The sequence below is a fragment of the Adiantum capillus-veneris genome, chromosome 10 (assembly GCF_014529385.1).
Source record: "Adiantum capillus-veneris isolate H3 chromosome 10, ASM1452938v2, whole genome shotgun sequence".
NCBI lineage: Eukaryota > Viridiplantae > Streptophyta > Polypodiopsida > Polypodiales > Pteridaceae > Adiantum > Adiantum capillus-veneris.
This window is the reverse complement of record NC_140940.1, coordinates 24734174-24753506: the sequence shown is the minus strand read 5'-3', so window position 1 is coordinate 24753506 and position 19333 is coordinate 24734174. Positions and strand designations below refer to the sequence as shown.

General features: G+C 41.4%; 1 protein-coding gene across 4 annotated transcripts in view; it reads right to left on the bottom strand.

Moving 5' to 3' along the window:
* LOC147448560 (uncharacterized) overlaps positions 1-19020 on the bottom strand; it is a 28317-nt gene extending 9297 nt beyond the window's left edge. Inside the window, exons 1-13 of one of the 4 annotated variants that reach the window (XM_086521122.1) lie at positions 17385-19020; positions 17139-17272; positions 16862-17058; positions 16686-16757; positions 16533-16605; positions 16221-16377; positions 15854-16145; positions 15666-15780; positions 15392-15555; positions 14528-14602; positions 13612-14128; positions 13022-13281; positions 12882-12935 (exon numbers count right to left, since the gene is read on the bottom strand). In XM_086521122.1, coding sequence (XP_086377248.1) covers positions 13934-14128; positions 14528-14602; positions 15392-15555; positions 15666-15780; positions 15854-16145; positions 16221-16377; positions 16533-16605; positions 16686-16757; positions 16862-17058; positions 17139-17272; positions 17385-18922 — 3012 coding nt within the window. In that variant the 5' untranslated portion in view covers positions 18923-19020 and the 3' untranslated portion in view covers positions 12882-12935; positions 13022-13281; positions 13612-13933. The other 3 variants (XM_086521123.1, XM_086521124.1, XM_086521125.1) reach the window with 3 other exon arrangements.
* Positions 19021-19333: the final 313 nt, after the last annotated feature.

Sequence of the window (19333 nt, the reverse complement as noted above, 5' to 3'; positions counted from 1 at the left end):
CTCTCTCTCTCTCTCTCTCTCTCTCTCTCTCAAGTGAACTAAAGTAACCTTGTGTTTGTGCAAAGTACTAGATCTGAGCTAAAATCCTTAAACCCTTTCGTTGCACCTGACATTGGTATCAAAGCTTTGGACGTGCTTCAACTTCGCAAACTCAAGGAAACAATCAAGAACCCAAAAAGAACCAAGAACCTAAGACACCTCTCTCAGTTTTTCTTTTCCTCTTTATATCAAAGAAGTTTCATCTTTGTACCCCAAACTGATACCTATTGCCTAGAGATAATAGTCACTCCTACCCTTAGTCCATCACGCATCGGGAACCTCCCATCTTCATCGCTATGTCTTTGAACGAAGATCAACATAACTACACGAAAATCTAGATCTTGAGTACCAAGATCTGCGTGCCTCCTATGCGGATATTGAAGAGTTGGAGAAAGATTCTCTTCTACATTCACATTTGCATGTAGCGTGCATCCACTTTTGTTGACATGGAACCATTGAAAATACCTCCGAGCACCCTTACCTTCCATCTTCACTCGCAATGTTTTCACGACAAGACTATTCGGGTAGTAGTACTTACTCACAAGGAAGAGTTAAGACTGATGTTCTACGACAGTGCCTTACCTAGTAACTTCGTTGGTCAGTGTTTACATTGCAGCAGCACCTACATCCACTGTACCCACCGGTTTAGAGAAGTTTTCATCGGTTTATGCGTCCACGAGCATCAGAAGCATTCAACATCAGAAGTAGAGAATCCACAAGAAGAAGCTAGCGTTTTCTCAGTACCATCGTCAACACATTCTATACTTAGTATTCACCCCAAGGTTTTCAATATTGAGCACCAACGTTTTCAGTCCATAGCCTCATCGCCATCAGCAACCTAGCGTTTTGGCATCAAATCGGTACCACCATTTTTGCATGAGCATTCAACCCTAGCGTTTTGCAGTTCATCCGCATGAAGCATCAACATGAAGTACTCAGTATTCAACATTTAGCCATTGTTTCAATCTTTGTGTAAGTAATCAGCAGGAAATACTCGGTATTCGACATTCAGCCACTGTATCAACATTTGTGTAAGTAATCTAAAGCAAGTACTTGCTCTCGCAACAAGCCAAGGGGCCCTTGAGGGTAGCTCGGACCCAACATGACATGCTCTCTCTCTCTCTCTCTCTCTCTCTCTCTCTCTCTCTCTCTCTCTCTCTCTCTCTCTCTCTCTCTCTCTCTCTCTCTCTCTCTCTCTCTCTCTCTCTCTCTCTCTCTCTCTCTCTCTCTCTCTCTCTCTCTCTCTCTCTCAGCATCGACGGAGGCTACGTCAAAAGATTCAGAGCACGCTAGCCAAGCATGCACGACGCCCGATCAGACTACTAACCATGGAGGAAATTGATGAGATTCGCCAACGACCGATGCTAGATCTTTTGTGATTCAGCTATCCCAACTAGCCGCCCATTTTTGCTTAGTTTTCGGCTTAGCTCACATCGACCAATCTAGAATCCCATAATATATATCTTTGTTTTGTATTGTTGATTAGGTTATTTTGTTACTCTGACTTTGTATCAGATCCACCACCTTGTAACTTTCTGGTCTCATAGGTCACTATGGCCTTTTGAAGACGTTAATATAACATTTCATTTCATTTCTCTCTCTCTCTCTCTCTCTCTCTCTCTCTCTCTCTCTCTCTCTCTCTCTCTCTCTCTCTCTCTCTCTCTCTCTCTCTCTCTCTCTCGTGTGTATGGAAGATCAAATTTGCATTATCTACTCTGTAATATTACATCTTTGCCAAGATAAACGTAACCTTGTGTTTATGCAGAGTACTAGATTTGAGCTACAATCCTTAAACCCTTCCATTGCCCCTGACACTAACACCCACATATATAGAATAGTGGCTTGTCGCTTACCCCTAGAACACCAAAAACAAGGTTTTTAACACCACCCTACATTTTAGAGGAGACGCTGCAATTCACTCATCATTTCGGATAAAGTGGATAGTTTGATTTTAAGAGAGCTTTTCTCCTCTATTGAAAGGGGTTGTAGTTGTTGGATTAACAAGAGGATATACAACACTTAGACAACATGTGCTCACAAATACAGTTTCATGAAGTTTTAGCAGTGAGAAATGAAGTTCAAAAAAGGGGCTATAGATGAAAATTACCATACAAACTCTAGAGTAGGGCCATTCTTACCATTCGCTTAGAGATCAATGCAGATCTCCTAGTGACTCATATAAGGCCCCTCTTGCAAGAGATGACCTAAGTAGAGCAAGCAACATAGTTGAGGCACTCACAAATTGTCATTCTACACAGCTTCTAGGAGCTCCCTCAACAGAAATACGCATAAAAAGCCCTAACTAAGCGAGAAAATATCACCTACTAGATGCATATGCCATAGATATAATCTCCACACTATAGAGGATGAGTTTACCATCCGTCCAATGTACAGACAATAGAAACAGGGACTAGGCCCTTGTCATGGTGTCATGCTCCCAAAACATTCCGATAACGCACCATTTCAAAATGGCTTTTTAAATTGCATTTCAAATATTGAACACGTTCTTCGCCATTCCAAAATGCATTTCGGGTATAAAAAGCTTGCTCTAAGACTTTAAAAAAGGTATTGACGGTAATACTTAACCAAAGTTACAAGACACTTTTGGGGCCTCGAAACGCAAAAACACATTCTTGCATTGCTGGGAACGACTATCCTAAAAATGGAGCCAAAAATAGCATAATTTGATTCTTAATACCTCCCATTGTGCCTCGTTCTTCTCCCCCCCAAATGTTCAAGATCCTCTCCATTCTGTGTTTCTATTCCATGTTTCAAGTAACTTTGATATAAATTCCCGCCTATCACATGGGCTAAGATGTGTCATTTGCCAAAACATGCACCTCTTAACATCATATAAAAGAGAGGCTGGAGGATACATTGGATAGCCTCTCGAGCAACAAATACGCCAGATTTGTGAGTCACAACTAGAGTCTAAGGAACACATCATTTGTCACTCTTATCCTTACTGTAGGGTGAGAACTATCTTTCCAAGAGGGATGTGGCTCACACTTCAAAATTATGAATTACCCTAATCAATATCTTGGCTTGTACCTGTTAAGAATTCATATAAAGGTTGAGCAATAAGGCAAGCTATCACAAACAAGGAAGTGTAATTTAACTTCAATCATTCTTTCTTAACTAGATTTCTTGATAAACAAAGACAAAAGAGAGAGAAAAAAAAAAAAGAGTAACTACAAAGACATAGAAGAGAGAAAAAAAAAAGAGTAACTACAAAGACATAGAAGAGAGACAAAAAAAAAGGGAAGCGTAGCTTAACCTATTCCTTCAACCCTTTGGCCTCTAATATATATATATATATATATAGAGAGAGAGAGAGAGAGAGAGAGAGTAGATATGTGCAAAGAGCAGCCAATCATGAGGATATCATGGGGTCAATTAACACGAGAGAGATCCATTTTTGAAAGGTTGCAATTACAAGGGCAAGGCATGAGAGGGAGAGGAGTCCACTCGGCGATTAGAGAAATGTCGCTATGTTTGTGTTGAAACTTACGCCACATAGAAAATGGTGAAGAATTACTTGGACACTATGAATTTACATGACATTACTTAAATCTCAAAATAAACTCTCTTATGGGAAAGTTACTCATAATTTACTTGAAACTAACTCATTATCGAGTTTGTCTCATGATAGACAATGTAATAAATAGTGATTTCCTTAACATCTCCCTAACAGAAACACTTCAAAATTGATCAAATATTTAACCTCCTGGCCTAGCACATACCCACACAAGGTTAGTCTGCATCTCGAGAGCTTAACTACATTAAATGTCTAGCAGGAATCTAGTTGATGCATCGCTCGAAACGCCTAAGGCTTTTAGAGAGACCATATGTCATAAACGAGAGCGCACAACAATATCCATATACTAGAATAAATAGACCAGACTGAGAGAAAAGGGAGATAGACATGATATGAAGATCAACGCGGCCCTAGGAACATGAAGACGGTAATTGATTTGTAAGAATCTTTACAAAATTACAAGCACTATTTCCACGCTTCGTTCTAAATCTAAACCTCGATGGAACTAGTGAGCTTTCCTCCCAACCGAGAATCTAAGCTCTCGATGATGATTCTTCCACTTGATCTCACAGCAAACCCGCTCTTGAAGTGGACTCGCATTCCAATCTTGGAATCGCTCAAGAAAAGGCGGTTGTCTTCTCCTACTCTAATTCTGTTACACAACACTATAGCAAACTTCATGAATTTCAGAAGAGAACATCGCCTGTCGCTTTTGGTACGGAAAGCAATCTCCGAGTACCAACTCCTTGCATAAACTTGATGATTCATTGGACCATAATCTTGATAATCGTCTCCTCCAAAAGGCTCTTGATGATGATTCTTCCACTTCATCTCACAGCAAACCCGCTCTTGAAGTGGAATCGCTCAAGAAAAGGCGGAAGTCTTCTCCTACTCTACTTCTGTTACACAACACTATCGCAAACTTCATGAATTTCACAAGAGAACATCGCCTGTCACTTCCGGTACAGAAGGCAATCTCCGGGTACCAACTCCTTGCATAAACTTGATGATTCATTGCACCAAAATCTCGATAATGGTCTCTCCTCCAAAAGGCGCTTCAAGAATTAATGCTAGTAGGGAGAAAAGGCTGCTTTCATAGGTGAGGGCACCCGCAAAATAGAGGGCTGTCCATAAAATTTGGGGCTGATTTTGGGGCACCAAAAGGAGAGGAAAAGGGATTGACCAGAATAGGAGTAGAGGCTTCTTTTTGGGGCACCTTATGGGTCTAACAAGAATAGAGGGAGAGGGAGGGGTTATTTTGAAAGAGGGAGAAAAAATGACACTTGCTTTTTTTCAACTAAACAAAGAAAAAGGGGCCGACTTGCTTTTTCCAGAGCAAACGCCTTGCTTTCGGGGTGACCTCTCTTATAAGTGGGTTGCCGACTTGATGTGGATGACAGACACATTTTGACACTTAAAAATCCACGCAAAGTCACTTGGAAACTCTGTCACTTAAACAAGCGCTCGCACACTTTGCACGAGTCCCCAGATACAGTCACATGCACAGAAGCGCCCACACACTCCGCGAAAAAGCACGAACGCAACCAAAAAGCGACTCGCTTGTTCAGAAAGCAACCGCATTTCCTCATTATCTTCGATCAAGTGACTACCTCGTGTCCAACTCCGAATCACTTCTAAATCGACACATACTATGGAAGATTTCCCACTACCATGTGACACACCATCAATTCTCTATGTCAATCATCCCATGACACACAAATGTGTATGCTTTGGGTAGTCGAATACTTCTTCTCAATGCTCTAGTCACCCATTCAATGCGACGCGGCATCACGAGTGTTGATTGTTGATGGCTTAACTTAAGAATTCTAATGTTAACATAAAATAAATAAACCTAATTTCGATAAATTGAAACTATTCAAAGATAGTCAAGTTAGCAACGCCTCTACAAGGAGATACTACTACGCACGCGTAGTCTACAAGCAGAGAATCCACAAAAAATTTGCCAAAGGTAAAAACGCATACGATATAGATGCTATGTTGCGGAGTTCATGGAATGATGATGCTTCTCTCCCCCTCATCCCCTTTCCACAAAATATTGCTCCCTTGTATTGCACTTCCATAGATTGTCTTCCCATGATCACATTTGTTGTTGTTACATGCTTGGACACTCCAAGCGCGAAATCAATAGCAACACACGAACAAAATCTACAAATAACTAAACTTTACTAGAGAGAGAGACGAAAAAAAGTCCAGAATGGCAAAATTTTGCGCATATGCATTGTCCTCAAAGACTAGCATCCATTTCGGTATTTCTTTATTATTGCTTCACAAGGGCCGGAGGGTCCAACTCTCTCTAAAGACTCTGCATCCAGGTGTCCTCTAGAGACTGACCCCAAGAATCCTTATAAATTGTACAAGGGATGCCCAAAAGCATTGGTTCAAAAAGCCACTTGCCCTCCAAGAGCCTCGCAAAAGCCACATCAACACTACCCCATGAATTGGGGATTATCCATACAATAGTGCCACATCAGCAACAGCCCGGTTTTGCGAAGGTTTCAACTGCCCTTACACTTCGGTCACTTTTTAAGGTCTAGGCCCCTCGGCCGGTGCTCTTCAAGTTGGTAGGGGTTAGGTTTTTAAATCCTAAATCTTTAGGCCCCTCAGCCACATCTTTTGGATTTAGTTCTTCTAGGTAAGAGTTTTTAATATCCTCTCGGCCAATTCCTTTTAGGTGGGTATGCCACATCAACCACTTGTGACATTCTCCGTTATCCTCTCGCCCAATTCCTTTCAATTAGGCATGCCACGTCAACCACTTATGACATTCTCCCGTCCTGAACGAATTGTAATCGTGATTCGTCCTCGATTACGTCTGCAAAACAATCAAGTGACTCTATGTACTCGAGCACCAGACTCCACAAATCCAGCACTTTCACAAAGACATCAGACACTAATCAAATCACATTTCTATCGAGGGTCTCACATACAAATCATGATCATTATAACCTAATTAGCAATCACATTTAGAGCGCGCCAATCTTTTCACGATGTCTTGATCTACTAAATCTCGTTGTTACTATCAGACTCTTATCTTTTCTTTTCACATTTCAAGCAAACCATGCCTATGACCATCCCCACAATTCAGTACTACATTCACAGAGCATACAGTTTACAAAATAACACACTTCGTTAACACGTGTTTTTATCATTCAATCTAGTCCAAAACACTTGATGCACCTAGATCCCGGTGTTGCACTAAGTTCAAATCATTCATCAAATAAAATGTGTAGATATTTCATCTTTCCAATACATACTCTAATAATATAGACATAAAAGAGCATATATTCAATCTAGGAAATTTCCAATTCAATGTATATATTTTCATAAAGTCATTCTGCAAAATACTGTCAGCCTATTGTTAAAGTTTATAGCGTCTCAAGTGAATAGCCCAAGGTGATCCCAATATTTATTTTGGCTTTAGATAGTTATTTTATTTATTTGACAAATCTTGGGTAGGGCAATTTGCTAAGGGGAGTATGTCACTAAGAGGTGTAATTTTCTTGTTGCCTTCTTTAAATATGTACTACATATTTTTATTTATTTTATTTTTACTTGTTTTCCCCGAAACCCTTGAAAGGTGCAAGTGGACATTGCATGGCCAGTGTGAAACTGCTGTGGCCAACAGGTTTTCTCTCACATCGGGTCAAAAACTGGTTGCGCCACTTAGCATTGAATTCTGATGAATATGGAAGTCTGCGCGCGGGCTATTCCCATATGACAGCAATCATTGAGCGTTTTGAAACGCAGAGGAAATTTTCCTTGAGCCAAGGACGGAGTGCGAGACAAGGATTTGATTGCATTTTGAAATGCGATGAGCTCAAGCCCCTTTGAATAGCATCTTAGAAGTTCCCCATGGCTTGTTCCAACACCTCGCAGAACCAAGACCAACACCGACTTGACAGAGGCAAAGGCATGCTTGACAAGGACGGCAATACCAGTGCTCAGTTAGCTGCCTCAGTACCCACGAGGTTTGAGATCCATTGTTATAAATGCAAGAAGATGCTTTGTTTTTGGCTTGCGAATGCGAAGCCAATGCCAAAAGCACAGGAAGTCACAAAAGGACAAAGGCAAAGGCTAGTTGGACAGAGATAAAGGTGAGAGAGATTTGACAGAGGAGACTCACGAGTTGCATTGTACCCGTGATGGCGGCCACAATGGCCACGATGCCCCAAGTGGCAGTTGCAACAACTAGCTTCAGCCAAGGAGAGGCTTGTGAGCGGCAAAGAGAGGCAAGAGAAGCTCCCTACAGGTCTACAATTCAATTTTCCTTGAGATGGCATTCTTCTAAGGTAAAAAGTTGGAGGTGGCAAATCCGAGGTGTATCCAGTAGGGGCCACTGCTGGAGTGTCCATGGTAGCTTCTTCACTCTTCCTACTTATATCCATTATGAGCTGGAGAGAGGATGTTAAAGTTTATAGCATCTGAAGTGAATAGCCCAATGTGATCCCAGACATTTATTTTACTTATTTGTCAAATCTTGGTAGAGCAATTTGCTTAGGAGGATAATTATGCCATATGGACCCCAAGGCTAGTATATAAGCACATTGTATATCATCAATTCATTCAAACTCTCTCTCTCTCTCTCTCTCTCTCTCTCTCTCTCTCTCTCTCTCTCTCTCTCTCTCTCTCTCTCTCTCTCTCTCTCTCTCTCTCTCTCTCGTTGTACGCTTCCGCATCACCGACAACACCTATCAATATCCCTAAATTTTCAAGGAGAAATTAAAGACTTTATTCAATCTGAATAATATGTGACAAAGGAGTGGAGTGGCTCCCCCCTTATGGAGTCCGCACCGCATTAGATTCAACATGCTCATTCATCGGTAACTTTTAAAATAGACTTTGCTAATTTTCCAAAAGCCTCACACTACAACTCAAAATTAAAGAGAATCTGCGAGGTTCTCTTCCCCCATCCACTTTGCATCAAGAGACAAAAAAGTGCCCTTGACCAAATTATTGGTGTACGTAGCTTATCTTTCTGTTCTTTTCTTGTGTCCCGTAACCTGTTGATAGCGGACCTCCCCTATCCACTAGCACATCAATCTAAATCTTCCAAATTCTCTAGTGAACTATCAGTTGATTTCCTTGTTTTTTCGAAACTGTCAGATAAACTATCAACTAATTCCCTTACTTCTTTGGAACTCTGATAAGAGTTGGTTCCCTTGGTTCTTTCTTTTCTCTTGCCTCGTTGAGCTGGGTACTCATTAGTCCGTAGAATAGGTCCAAACCAATATGCATACCAAAACCTTCCTTGGCAAGTCTCTAATGGAGTTAGACTTTTCCTGCAGACAATATCGTCAAATCTCTTTTAACAATCCACAACAAAACCACTCAAATCGTCCTTCAAAAAGATGCTCCGAAACAAGAACACTAGCAAAAAGGTATCCCAAAATTTATGGCAAGTCATCCAAAGTGTCTTCTTTCTTCATTCTCAAATGATGCTAAGCTGTGATTAAATTTTCTTCATATTCTTATGTTAACCATGCACAAGTGAAAATCTCTTCAATTTTATCCACTTCTTAGGTGCTTCTTAGTGCAACAACAACAAAGTAGACCACCATGTCTGAGCGTTTCCTTTCAAATAAGACGTTGCCCTTCTCAAGAAGGCGATGTCAAACTACTATATGAATTCAAGGGCTCGATGAAAACATGATGGCCTGAAAACGAGTCAAACTTGGCTGCTTGACCCCATCCTTGAGCTCCTTGGTCTTCTTTCTCGTTTTCTCACTATCTGAATTGTCAAAGGAGGACGAGATCTCCTCCTCTGTATTGCTAGATTGCTTTCTATACATTCTCGACTTCTTCTTAGATTTGCTTTTCTTACTTTTCTTGCTTTTCCTCCGCTTTTTTTCATCCTCCTTGGAGCTAGAGAACAATGAACTGTCGAAACTTCTTGAAAACGAATCCTCGAAACGAATTGGATCTGCTAACCACCTCGAAAGTTGATTTCAAAAGCGCTTTAAGCTTTTCATCAACTGATTTGTCTTCTTTTCCACAGCTCTGTCAAACTCTTTCTACGAGTACAGTTTCTACTTTTTTGCACTCGGCTTTGTTTTCTGCTTTATAAAGCTTTATTACTAACTTGAGAAGAGAATCGATGGCCTCTCACCATGTAGAGTGAATCTCGTCAAGCATGTAATTCTTAAGGTGAGTCACATATTTCCAATCCTTGGAGCACTTGATTCATGCATGTGTCAACCTGCAACTGACGTTTGTACTCCGCTCTGTCGATATTCACGTTGAAAATTTGTCAAAATCTCTATTGGTTTTTTCTATTTCCCTGTTGGGATTTAGCTTTTCTTCATCTCCCTGCATACTAAGCGTCTAAGGGTGGTCTCTATCGGATTCTCCGCAACAACCCATGTGTGTTACAAAAAGGATCGGATTCTCCGTATAAGAAGAATCGTTTGAGCTCTAATACCACCATTACAGGCTTGCACACTCCATACGAGAAATCAATAGTAACACACGAACAAAATCTACAAATAACTGAACATGGCTAAGGAGAGAAAAAGAGATTCAACACGGAACGGCAAAGTTCTGTCCTCAGATGCTTTGGCCCCGAAGACTGACGCCCCTTTCGGTATTTCTTTATTATTCCTTCACAAGGGTACAACTTCTGTCACAAACTGCTGACGTGTCAAAGCCCTAAAGAAGGGAGTCAACTTGCAGATGTCGGTCGAGGGGCCTAAACCCTAAGAAGAACAAGTAACAGAAGAAGTCCTACCAACTTATGGGGACCTCATCCGGCAGGACCCAGGCAAAAGCTGATGACGTGGCAACTGTAGGGAGATTTCCGAAAATTGCGCTAACATGATGACGTGGCAGGCTGTACGGATTTCCGTGTTTTGCGCTGACTGTTGTACGAAAATTCCGTGATTTACGCTGGCAGCTTTTTGGCTTTGCTTTTGGACCAGATGCTTTTGAGTTTGAAGGCTTTTTACTTTAAACTGCTTTTGGGGCCTAGGGCCTTTAAATATGAGGTTAGGGCTCATTCTCTAACATGCTTCCTGACAAAGGTGCAGAGTGTCAGAGTCTCGAGTACCGGCTTGTACTATGTTGATGCAATATAAAGAAATACCGAAAGGAGCGCCAAGGTTTGGGGCCAATACTCTCTGGGGTGGAATTCTGCCACTCCATGTCGTGTGTCCTCTCTCTTTCAGTTCAGTTGTTATTGAAGTGCTAAAAGTCTGTTCAGTCTGTTCTTTTCTATTGGCACGTGGTGCCCGTCTTGTGACAACTTCCCGAGGGTCCAGCTCTCTCCGAGACTCTGCGTCCAAGTGCCCTCTAGAGAGGGATCCCAGGGATCCTTATAAATACTACAAGGGATGCCCAAAAGCAAAGCCCCAAAAGCGCAAGTTCAAAAGCACTCGTTCAAAATAGCCACTAGCACTCCAAAAGCAATGCAAATTCCACGTCAGCACTCTGTCCAAGAATTGTGAATTATCTGTACAGCAGTGCCACGTCAGCAACAACCCAGATTTTGCGGAGGTTTCAGCAAGCCCATACGCTTTATCGCTTTTAGGGTTTAGGCCATCGGTCGGTGCTCTTCAAGTTGGTAGGGGTTAGGTTTTTAAATCCTAACCCCTTAGGCCCCTCGGCCACATCTTCTCCTTTCAGTTCTTCTAGGTTGAGAGTTTTTAAACTCTTAAGCTCTTCTCCTCTCGCCCAGTTCCTTCTAGTTGGGCATGCCATGTCACCAACTTTTGACAGTTGCATCCCTCAAGTCTTGCTCCAATTGTCACATTACGTGTCTATTATATATACCTACATGAATCTAGGATAACCTCATATTCTCCTTAAATGAAAAGTGCAAGGTATAAACTCATGGTAGTCGCCCATAAAATATTATTACAATGAGCTCAATCCTACTATTGAGAAAACACTCTAGCATTCCCAACAGTAGCATCAGTGGATGTAGTAGTACCAGAGTATATCCTCTCGCACACGAACATACATCTCTACATATTGGGTTTCTGGTTTAACTCTAGAGATACAGAGAAGATCTTCTCGTTTCAGTTCTTCTAGGTTGAGAATTTTTAAACTCTTAAGCTCTTCTCCTCTCGCCCAGTTCCTTCTAGTTGGGCATGCCATGTCACCAACTTTTGACAGTTGCATCCCTCAAGTCTTGCTCAAATTGTCACATTACGTGTCTATTATATATACCTACATGAATCTAGGATAACCTCATATTCTCCTTAAATGAGAAGTGCAAGATATAAACTCATGGTAAAATATTAGTACAATGAGCTCAAACCTACTATCGAGAAAACACTCTAGCATTCCCAATAGTAGCATCAGTGGATGGGGTAGTACCAGAGTATATCCTCTCACACACGAACATACATCTCTACATATTGGGTTTTTGGTTTAACTCTAGAGATACAGAGAAGACTTAACCACAATGACGCCTAGCACTAAAATAGGCATAAAATAGGGAGTATTCAAACAATTTGAAGGTAGTTGATATCCATCATTGAAGATAGAAAGGTTTGACACAATATCAACAAGTTGTAACTCAGACCAAAACTTCAAAAGATGAAGTCTGCATGTCCATTACACGGCTAAAACATAAACCTAGTTGAGCCTAGGATAAATCCATATCCACCTCTAATGGAAAGTGTAAGCATGGTAGTCACCCATAAGCCAATATTACCCCAGCTGCATCATGCATAGTATTGGCTAAATAATGACACCCCCCGCTAATGTCGTCAATGCCCAATAGTGGTGTAGAACAAGGTGAGTGCGCACACACACAAGAGCATACATCAATACGAGATATCTTTCATCAATTGTAGCTTTCGGTCTTTCGCCTTTTGTAAAAGCTAGAAAAATGTTTCATATCAATCTCTCCAGCCAACTCCCTAAAAATACACATATCCTAAGGTGTAAATTAATGCAACTCAGACTGCTCATTATTGTAAAATCCTCTAAAATACAAAATCAACATGTGGAGGACAATCATATCATGCTATGAGATGAATCTTTTGTGTTTTTTTCCTGGTCACCTCTCTAGCCTCCATACAGAATCCATAATTAATCGTGATGTCCATCTAAACAACCAAGCTACATTATCGTACTCTTCAGATAAGTCACCAAGTTCTTCAAAAAAGGATGACCATGCATAGTGCTCATCAAAGAAGAATTGGGCTTCCAAAAATAAGCAGAACACCGCCACGAAACAGTGATTTTTATCCAAGAATTCACGAGAAGGTAATGCCCAATCGTTAGAAGGAAGAAAAGAGCCTAACATGTATCCAAGCCCTGAAAATGAAGGAGAGCTTACCTTTTGCACCATGCACATAAGAAAAGCTTGATACAAGCCCTCCAGCATCTTACTCTGCAGAGAGAATATGCACACTCTGCTTAATAATTAAGTGAAAGCTGAGATCTTTAGTTTCTAAAAGCAAAGCAGGAAAATAGAACCTGGGTAGCTCTGCTTTCCTCAAGACATGAGGACCTGGGTATCTCTGATTTCCTCCTCACAGTCATCTTGATGACAGACCTCCAGGACTAATTTATTTTTCTTAACTACTTTTGCACATACTGCGTCTCCTTGGCATTTAGCAAGATATTTTGAGACTCCCAGGTAATTGGAATTTCTTGCTTGAAAGCTTATGCTCTTGAGTACTTACCTAGCTCCTAAAGCACTGAAAAAGCTGGCACTATGATATCTGGCAGCATCCCTGAAGAAAAAGATGTATCAGACACCATGTTCCTGAATATATGCATTCCCATCAGAAAATCAATAAGTTATTCAATGACCCAAAACACTGCTTAAATACTACTGTCACGGTCCACAACAGGCAATCAAAAGACCATGTGACAAATAGAAATTGACAACTGGCAAACAGAAAGAGACAATCAAGAAGTTACAGCAGAACTGAGTATATATTGCAGAACTCCAATTAGCACACACAAGCTTGATAGATCAAAATGAATATTTGTATTCACAGTGTGTTTTCTGAAGCAATTGTACAGATAGGAAAGAAAACGCCATTGGCAGGTTGTCTTACAATAGAAACCGAATTAGATCCTTGAAGCAACCGCCCAGCAAAACTGGCCTCGAGACCAACAGCAGATGGTCATCCTCCCCACCGAACTAATAGTTGTGCTTGGCACAAAGAGCAGGGCATAGCAGCCGTACCATCAAAAAGGAATGTCACATTGTCAGGTGAATGATTTTGGCAAAACACCAAAGTGTGCCAACATGCTCACCAAAAAAAAGTTTGTACACATCCTGACCTGTACTTTGCCAAGTGCATACTAATCAACATATATCCAGCTGCTGAGTCTTCAAAGAGTACCACGACGACTGCGTAGCAATGTTTTCACTCTTTACTTGCCAGTGATGAATGGATGACTAAGAGCTTGAGACACAGTTAACCGCTTTTCAGGGTCAAGCATGAATATTTTGTCAAGCAAATCTCTGAAATTGTTCAGCATTTTTCCATTTTCATCTGCTGGCCCCTGGCCTGTCACTAGAGATGCAATATCCTTCGGTTTGACATTCACCAGAACACGCTTGATGCTCTGCAAATTACAAAAAAGCATATGCATAAAGAAAAATTATACAAGTAGGGATATAAAACATTCACTAACAGCAGCATGAACATGAGTAGAGTCACACACAAAAAAGTCAAAATCATCATGAAGCTAATCTGTGGAAAGAGCAACTGGACTTCCAACCCACAATAGCAAAAACAACAACAAAAGAAGACTTGTTTAACTGACTAGCCTGCAGCCACTCTTAACCAAGAGCAAAATAACCCACACATACATGATCTACCACAATCTTGATGTGCATATACTTCCACATTATTACTACAAGCATCAAAAACACAACCTTTTCACCTGGCCTAATGTCTTCGTAACAGTACAGAAAACCCTTATCGAAGCAGATTTATTATTTATGTAGAGCAGAAAACATACCGCTTTAGTGACTGGATCTTCCTCCACTGCACAAAAATTGTAATCCTGATCAAAATGCTTGGACACAAAACCTGCCTGCAAAAGCCAGAACAAGTTTTCTCAACTAAGCTTCAAGTTAAACTTTTGAAAGCATGAAAATACAATAATCAAGTCACTCTTCAGTTAAAGAGAAAAAATGTCAGTTATCATCAGCAAAAAACTGAGACCTGCCCAAAACAAATATCACCACAACCTACGAAAACACTGACCCTGATACCGCATTCAACCTAAAGGTCATTAAAACTTCCCCCTCTAGCCGAAGTATCGGATCCTGATCTAAAAAAATATCATTACTACTGACGCTTCATGGCCCTCCCCTGTCGTCCTATAAGCCAACATTCTGCAGCCGATAAAAAAAATTTATATTGTAATGATTACGGACCCAGGGATTTATACATGAGTTGAGCTCTGCATAAGATGGCCAAAGTTTCACGCTAATCACTTGGCTGGCAGTCTACATATTCTTCCACTAAATATGCTTCCCTTGAAAACAGCCCTTTTGCAAAATTCAAGATTACTAACAATTCCTGTATACTCCGACATTGTGCGGCCAATGAGAAGCTATTTGACATTTCCCCTTGTAACGAGCACATTAGATACGCTCCCCTTGTAATGCGCACATAAACACGGAGAATGACTCACTCCCACAAGCTCTTTAAGATTCAAAACTGCACATCTCACCAAACATAATTAGAAGGTGAATCCATGAACTAAGCTGTCTCGTCATCACTGAGATCTTAGCTCTTCACCTGTCCATTGCGGTCCACAAAAAGTCAACATGATTTGTACAAACAATCAAAACAGACCAGAGCGACTATCTCTTACCTTTTTCAGCATCTTCTTGGGAAATGGTCCCTTCAGCTCCATGTGTAATCTTAACATATCATTATTGGTTGGGCCTGGAAAGAGTACCTTGCCAGTAAAGAACTCATACAGACAGCATCCAACAGACCACATATCCAGAGGGTGATCATAAGGCAATCCCAAAACTGCACAAAAGTTCAAACCATATGTATGAATCAACTGAAGATTATTGAAGGCCTTTAGCCACTTAGCGCAATGATCCCAGAAAGGGTGTTAAAGAAAAATTACCACTTACTTATCTCGGGAGCTCTGTAAAAGCGACTCACAAGGTAGGGAGTGATCTCATTCTCGCCTGCAAACATGGCAGAGCCAAAATCGCAAAGTTTTAACACGTTCTTGGCTTCGTTGACCTGCAGCAGACAAATGACATTAGAAAAGCTCAAATTTCTGAACAGCAAGAAAACAATCAAGTCCAGAACTCACTAGCATGTTGTCAGGCTTGATGTCGCAGTGCAGAACTCCACAGTTTCTTAGATGTTTCAAAGCAATAAAAAGTTGTTTTGCATAGGCCCGGACAGCCCCCAAGTTAAGACCAATGTTTCTCCCAAACTTCTTCAAAACTTCTCGAAGATTCATGTGCATAGACTCAAAAACTAAGCATAGATGCTTCCGATAATCAAAATTGGTCAGAAAGCGGACGCAATGCCGCCTGTTCTCTGGGTCTGCTCCGTCGAGTTTCCTAAGAATGCTCAGCTCTTGCTGCCCAGACTTGAGCCTATTGAGTTAAAACAAGCACTGTAAGAAGTCAATCAAAACTTTGCGAAGTAAGGCATTACATAAGAATACATACATTACATCATTATTTCGAATTATTTTGATGGCAACCTCTTCCACATCCTTCCTACTAGCTTTCAAATCCCTTGCTCTTACTACACTCGAAAAGACTCCTCTGCCATGAGATGCAGCAATCTCATAACGGCCATCCAAAACCTCACCGATGCGATGACCTTAGCAACAGAAGCCAGTAAAACCATTACCATCAAAGATAAAAGCTAAAGTCACAATCTTCACACTCTTAACTGCACAATTTTGATTTAGATTATATTCCCTTAAATGTGAGTTATTTAGTGACTAGCTATAGCATGCAGCAGCGAATGCTTACAGTAGTATCCCTCTGCATCATCCCAATTATCTGTTAGTCCACTGGTCTCCAAAGCCAAGCCATCCCCTTTTACCTGAACAAAAATGCAAACACCAGCTAAACAACAAGATTCATATTGCATTGCAAAATGTTGCGTTGGCTACAATGCCTCACCTGCTTTCGCCCTCCGGCAGGTGAATCCCCAAAAATGTAGTCATTGAAAACGTCATTTGACTTTTCTTCACTCTGAAAAGAAGAGACGTGGACATTAACATACTTCACTAACTCTTACCTGCGAACAAAGTGATTATGCATCCCAGTCCTTAAATAAGTGAGCTGCAAAATCCTACCTTGGGTGTACCTTCACCAAGACCCCTCGGCCCTGATGGCCTGTCTGGTAGCCCATTTTGCAAGGAGCCTTTATCCAAGTTGAAGGCCTTCTTGGAGATATCAGAAACAAGAGATCCATTCTCAGCCACTAAAAGCTTAGCATTCAGAGTTGAGTCACTAGCATCGAGCTCCACATTTAGATCAAAATTCCTCATGCCTGCCAAAGAAACTTAATGTAAGCTATTCATAAAGTAAAAGTAACGAATCAGACATTCAATTTCCTGAACATGAACATACTCTCTAGCTGCTCTTGCTTCTTGTGCTTTTCAAGAATCGCTTGGCGACGCAATCGAATCCTTTCTACTTCTTTATCTACATCCTCATCTTCCGAGTGCAATGAGGCACTGTCCTGAAAATCTGCCTCTTCCTCCCTGAATTTACATGCAGATGAAAAAGGGCTCAGCTACTGGTGATTGATACATTCAGGACCATCTAACTTCAAATAGTAAAGACCATCTCAATTCAAAAAACAATTAAGACTACCTCATTGTTGTGTCCACCTCCTTCAGATTTTGGTCTTCTGATTTGCGTCTAAGCTCTCCTGAAACCCTGTAGCCACCCTGTGACTGTCTGCCACTTCTGTAAGACAGAGGCTCATTAACTCTTTGATCACGAGAGCTCTCTTTAGACCTAGACCGCCTTCTTTTGTCTGTGTGCTCCCCGTAACCTCCTCTAGACCTTGATCTTTTCCTGTTCATATTATCTCTGCCACTTCTAGATACAGATCTCCTCCTCTTGTCTCGATCCCGGTGGCTCTCTATGGATCTAGAGCGCCTTCTTCTGTCAATATGCTCCCCATATGGTCCTCTAGACCTAGACCTTCTTCTGTCTGGATAATCCCTGACACTTCTAGAAGCAGACCTCCTCCTATCCACAAACTCATGTCTGCCACGATCCCTAGACCTTGAACGTCTCTCCTCATTCCTAGGGCGGCTATCTCGCCTATCATAGGCAGACTCTCTCCATTTCCAGGAATCATCTGCAAATGTAGACCTATGCTGAACTTCTCTAGACCTGGATCGTTGACCTCGCTCAGTTCTATCATGGTTACTTCTGGCATACCTGGAATCACTGGCTATATCCCTTGACATGGCCCGTGTATCACGCTCATACCGTCTGCAACTATCCTTTGAGTACCTAGAATAGTGTTCAGATTCCCGCGATTTGGACCTGGAACACCTGGATCTTTCAGGTACTCTCTCAGCGCTCAATTGAGAAGAAAGTGAATTTCCAGTTTTTTCAGGAGACAAAGATAATTCCTTTATCGGCTCTGGCTCAATACTCTCTTTTCTGGGAGATTCGGATTTGATACTGTCTTCCTTATCTGCACCCATACTCATAGACCTTGATTCGCTAAGAGCACCATGTTTCGAATCTGTTTTGACACTTCCTGATTCCTTTGCTGAAACACCCTCTGATGGAAAATCACCTTTGATTTTCATCATTACGTCATCATCTGATTGCTCCAAACCATGAATTAGAAGAGAATCTGGTGGAAGAGATCCTCCTTGAATACCACCAAATTCAATATCCTCATCCAAAATTTCTCCCTCCTCCACTTCTTCGTCCAATTCATGTCTGCTAGCATACCCTGGCAATCTGCATTCAAGAATTTGCTGAGTCTCATTCACGGCACCAGCCTCCCTATACACCTCTGCCTGCTCGCTCTCTATGACCAGTGTATCTCTCACTCTGCCAGAATCCTCACAAGTATGCTTGACCCCTGAATAGGTCAGTTCCAGCTCTGATTTTGGATCATCCCCGTGTGCAGGATCTACTGAGCCACCATCGCCGACATCACTGGCTACTTCATCAGCGCTGGCCTCCAAATTTCCTTTCTTATGCTTCCTGCGGTGCTTGTGCCTGTGATGTTTATGCTTGTGTTTAGAAGACTTACTTTCAGACGATCGATGTTTCTCTTTCTCTTCAACACGATGTTTGTGATGCTTAGAAACATCTTCCTCTTTACGATCAGAGGAGTCTCTCTCGTGGATAGAAAAATTCTCTGGCGAGCGCACCATGGCCGCGTCGAAATTTTTCTTCGCGACGTAGCTCCGCAGGCCTCTAGGGTTATGCAGAACCTACAATCCCACTTTCCGACTTCTTCCCGTAAGGCAAGAAACGCTTTTGCAAAAGTTAGTAAGCTTGATGTTCACAATTTATTTTCTCAAGATATGGTAAAATTCTATTGGAAAATTTTTCTAGCAAATAATGTATCAAGATGAACATAAAGGTTTGTTGCACAAAGATCGAAGTAAGAGTGATTGAGATGCAACTATGACTTCAACTCGACAACACTACAAGGTACGTTATCTTTATCCACTTTTTCATCCTATGGACTTGCTTGGTCCAACACATAAATGCTATGGGGCAGGGCACGGCTTTCGTTTTTTATAATTTTTGGAGAGATCACAGTGCCAACTCTCCACCAT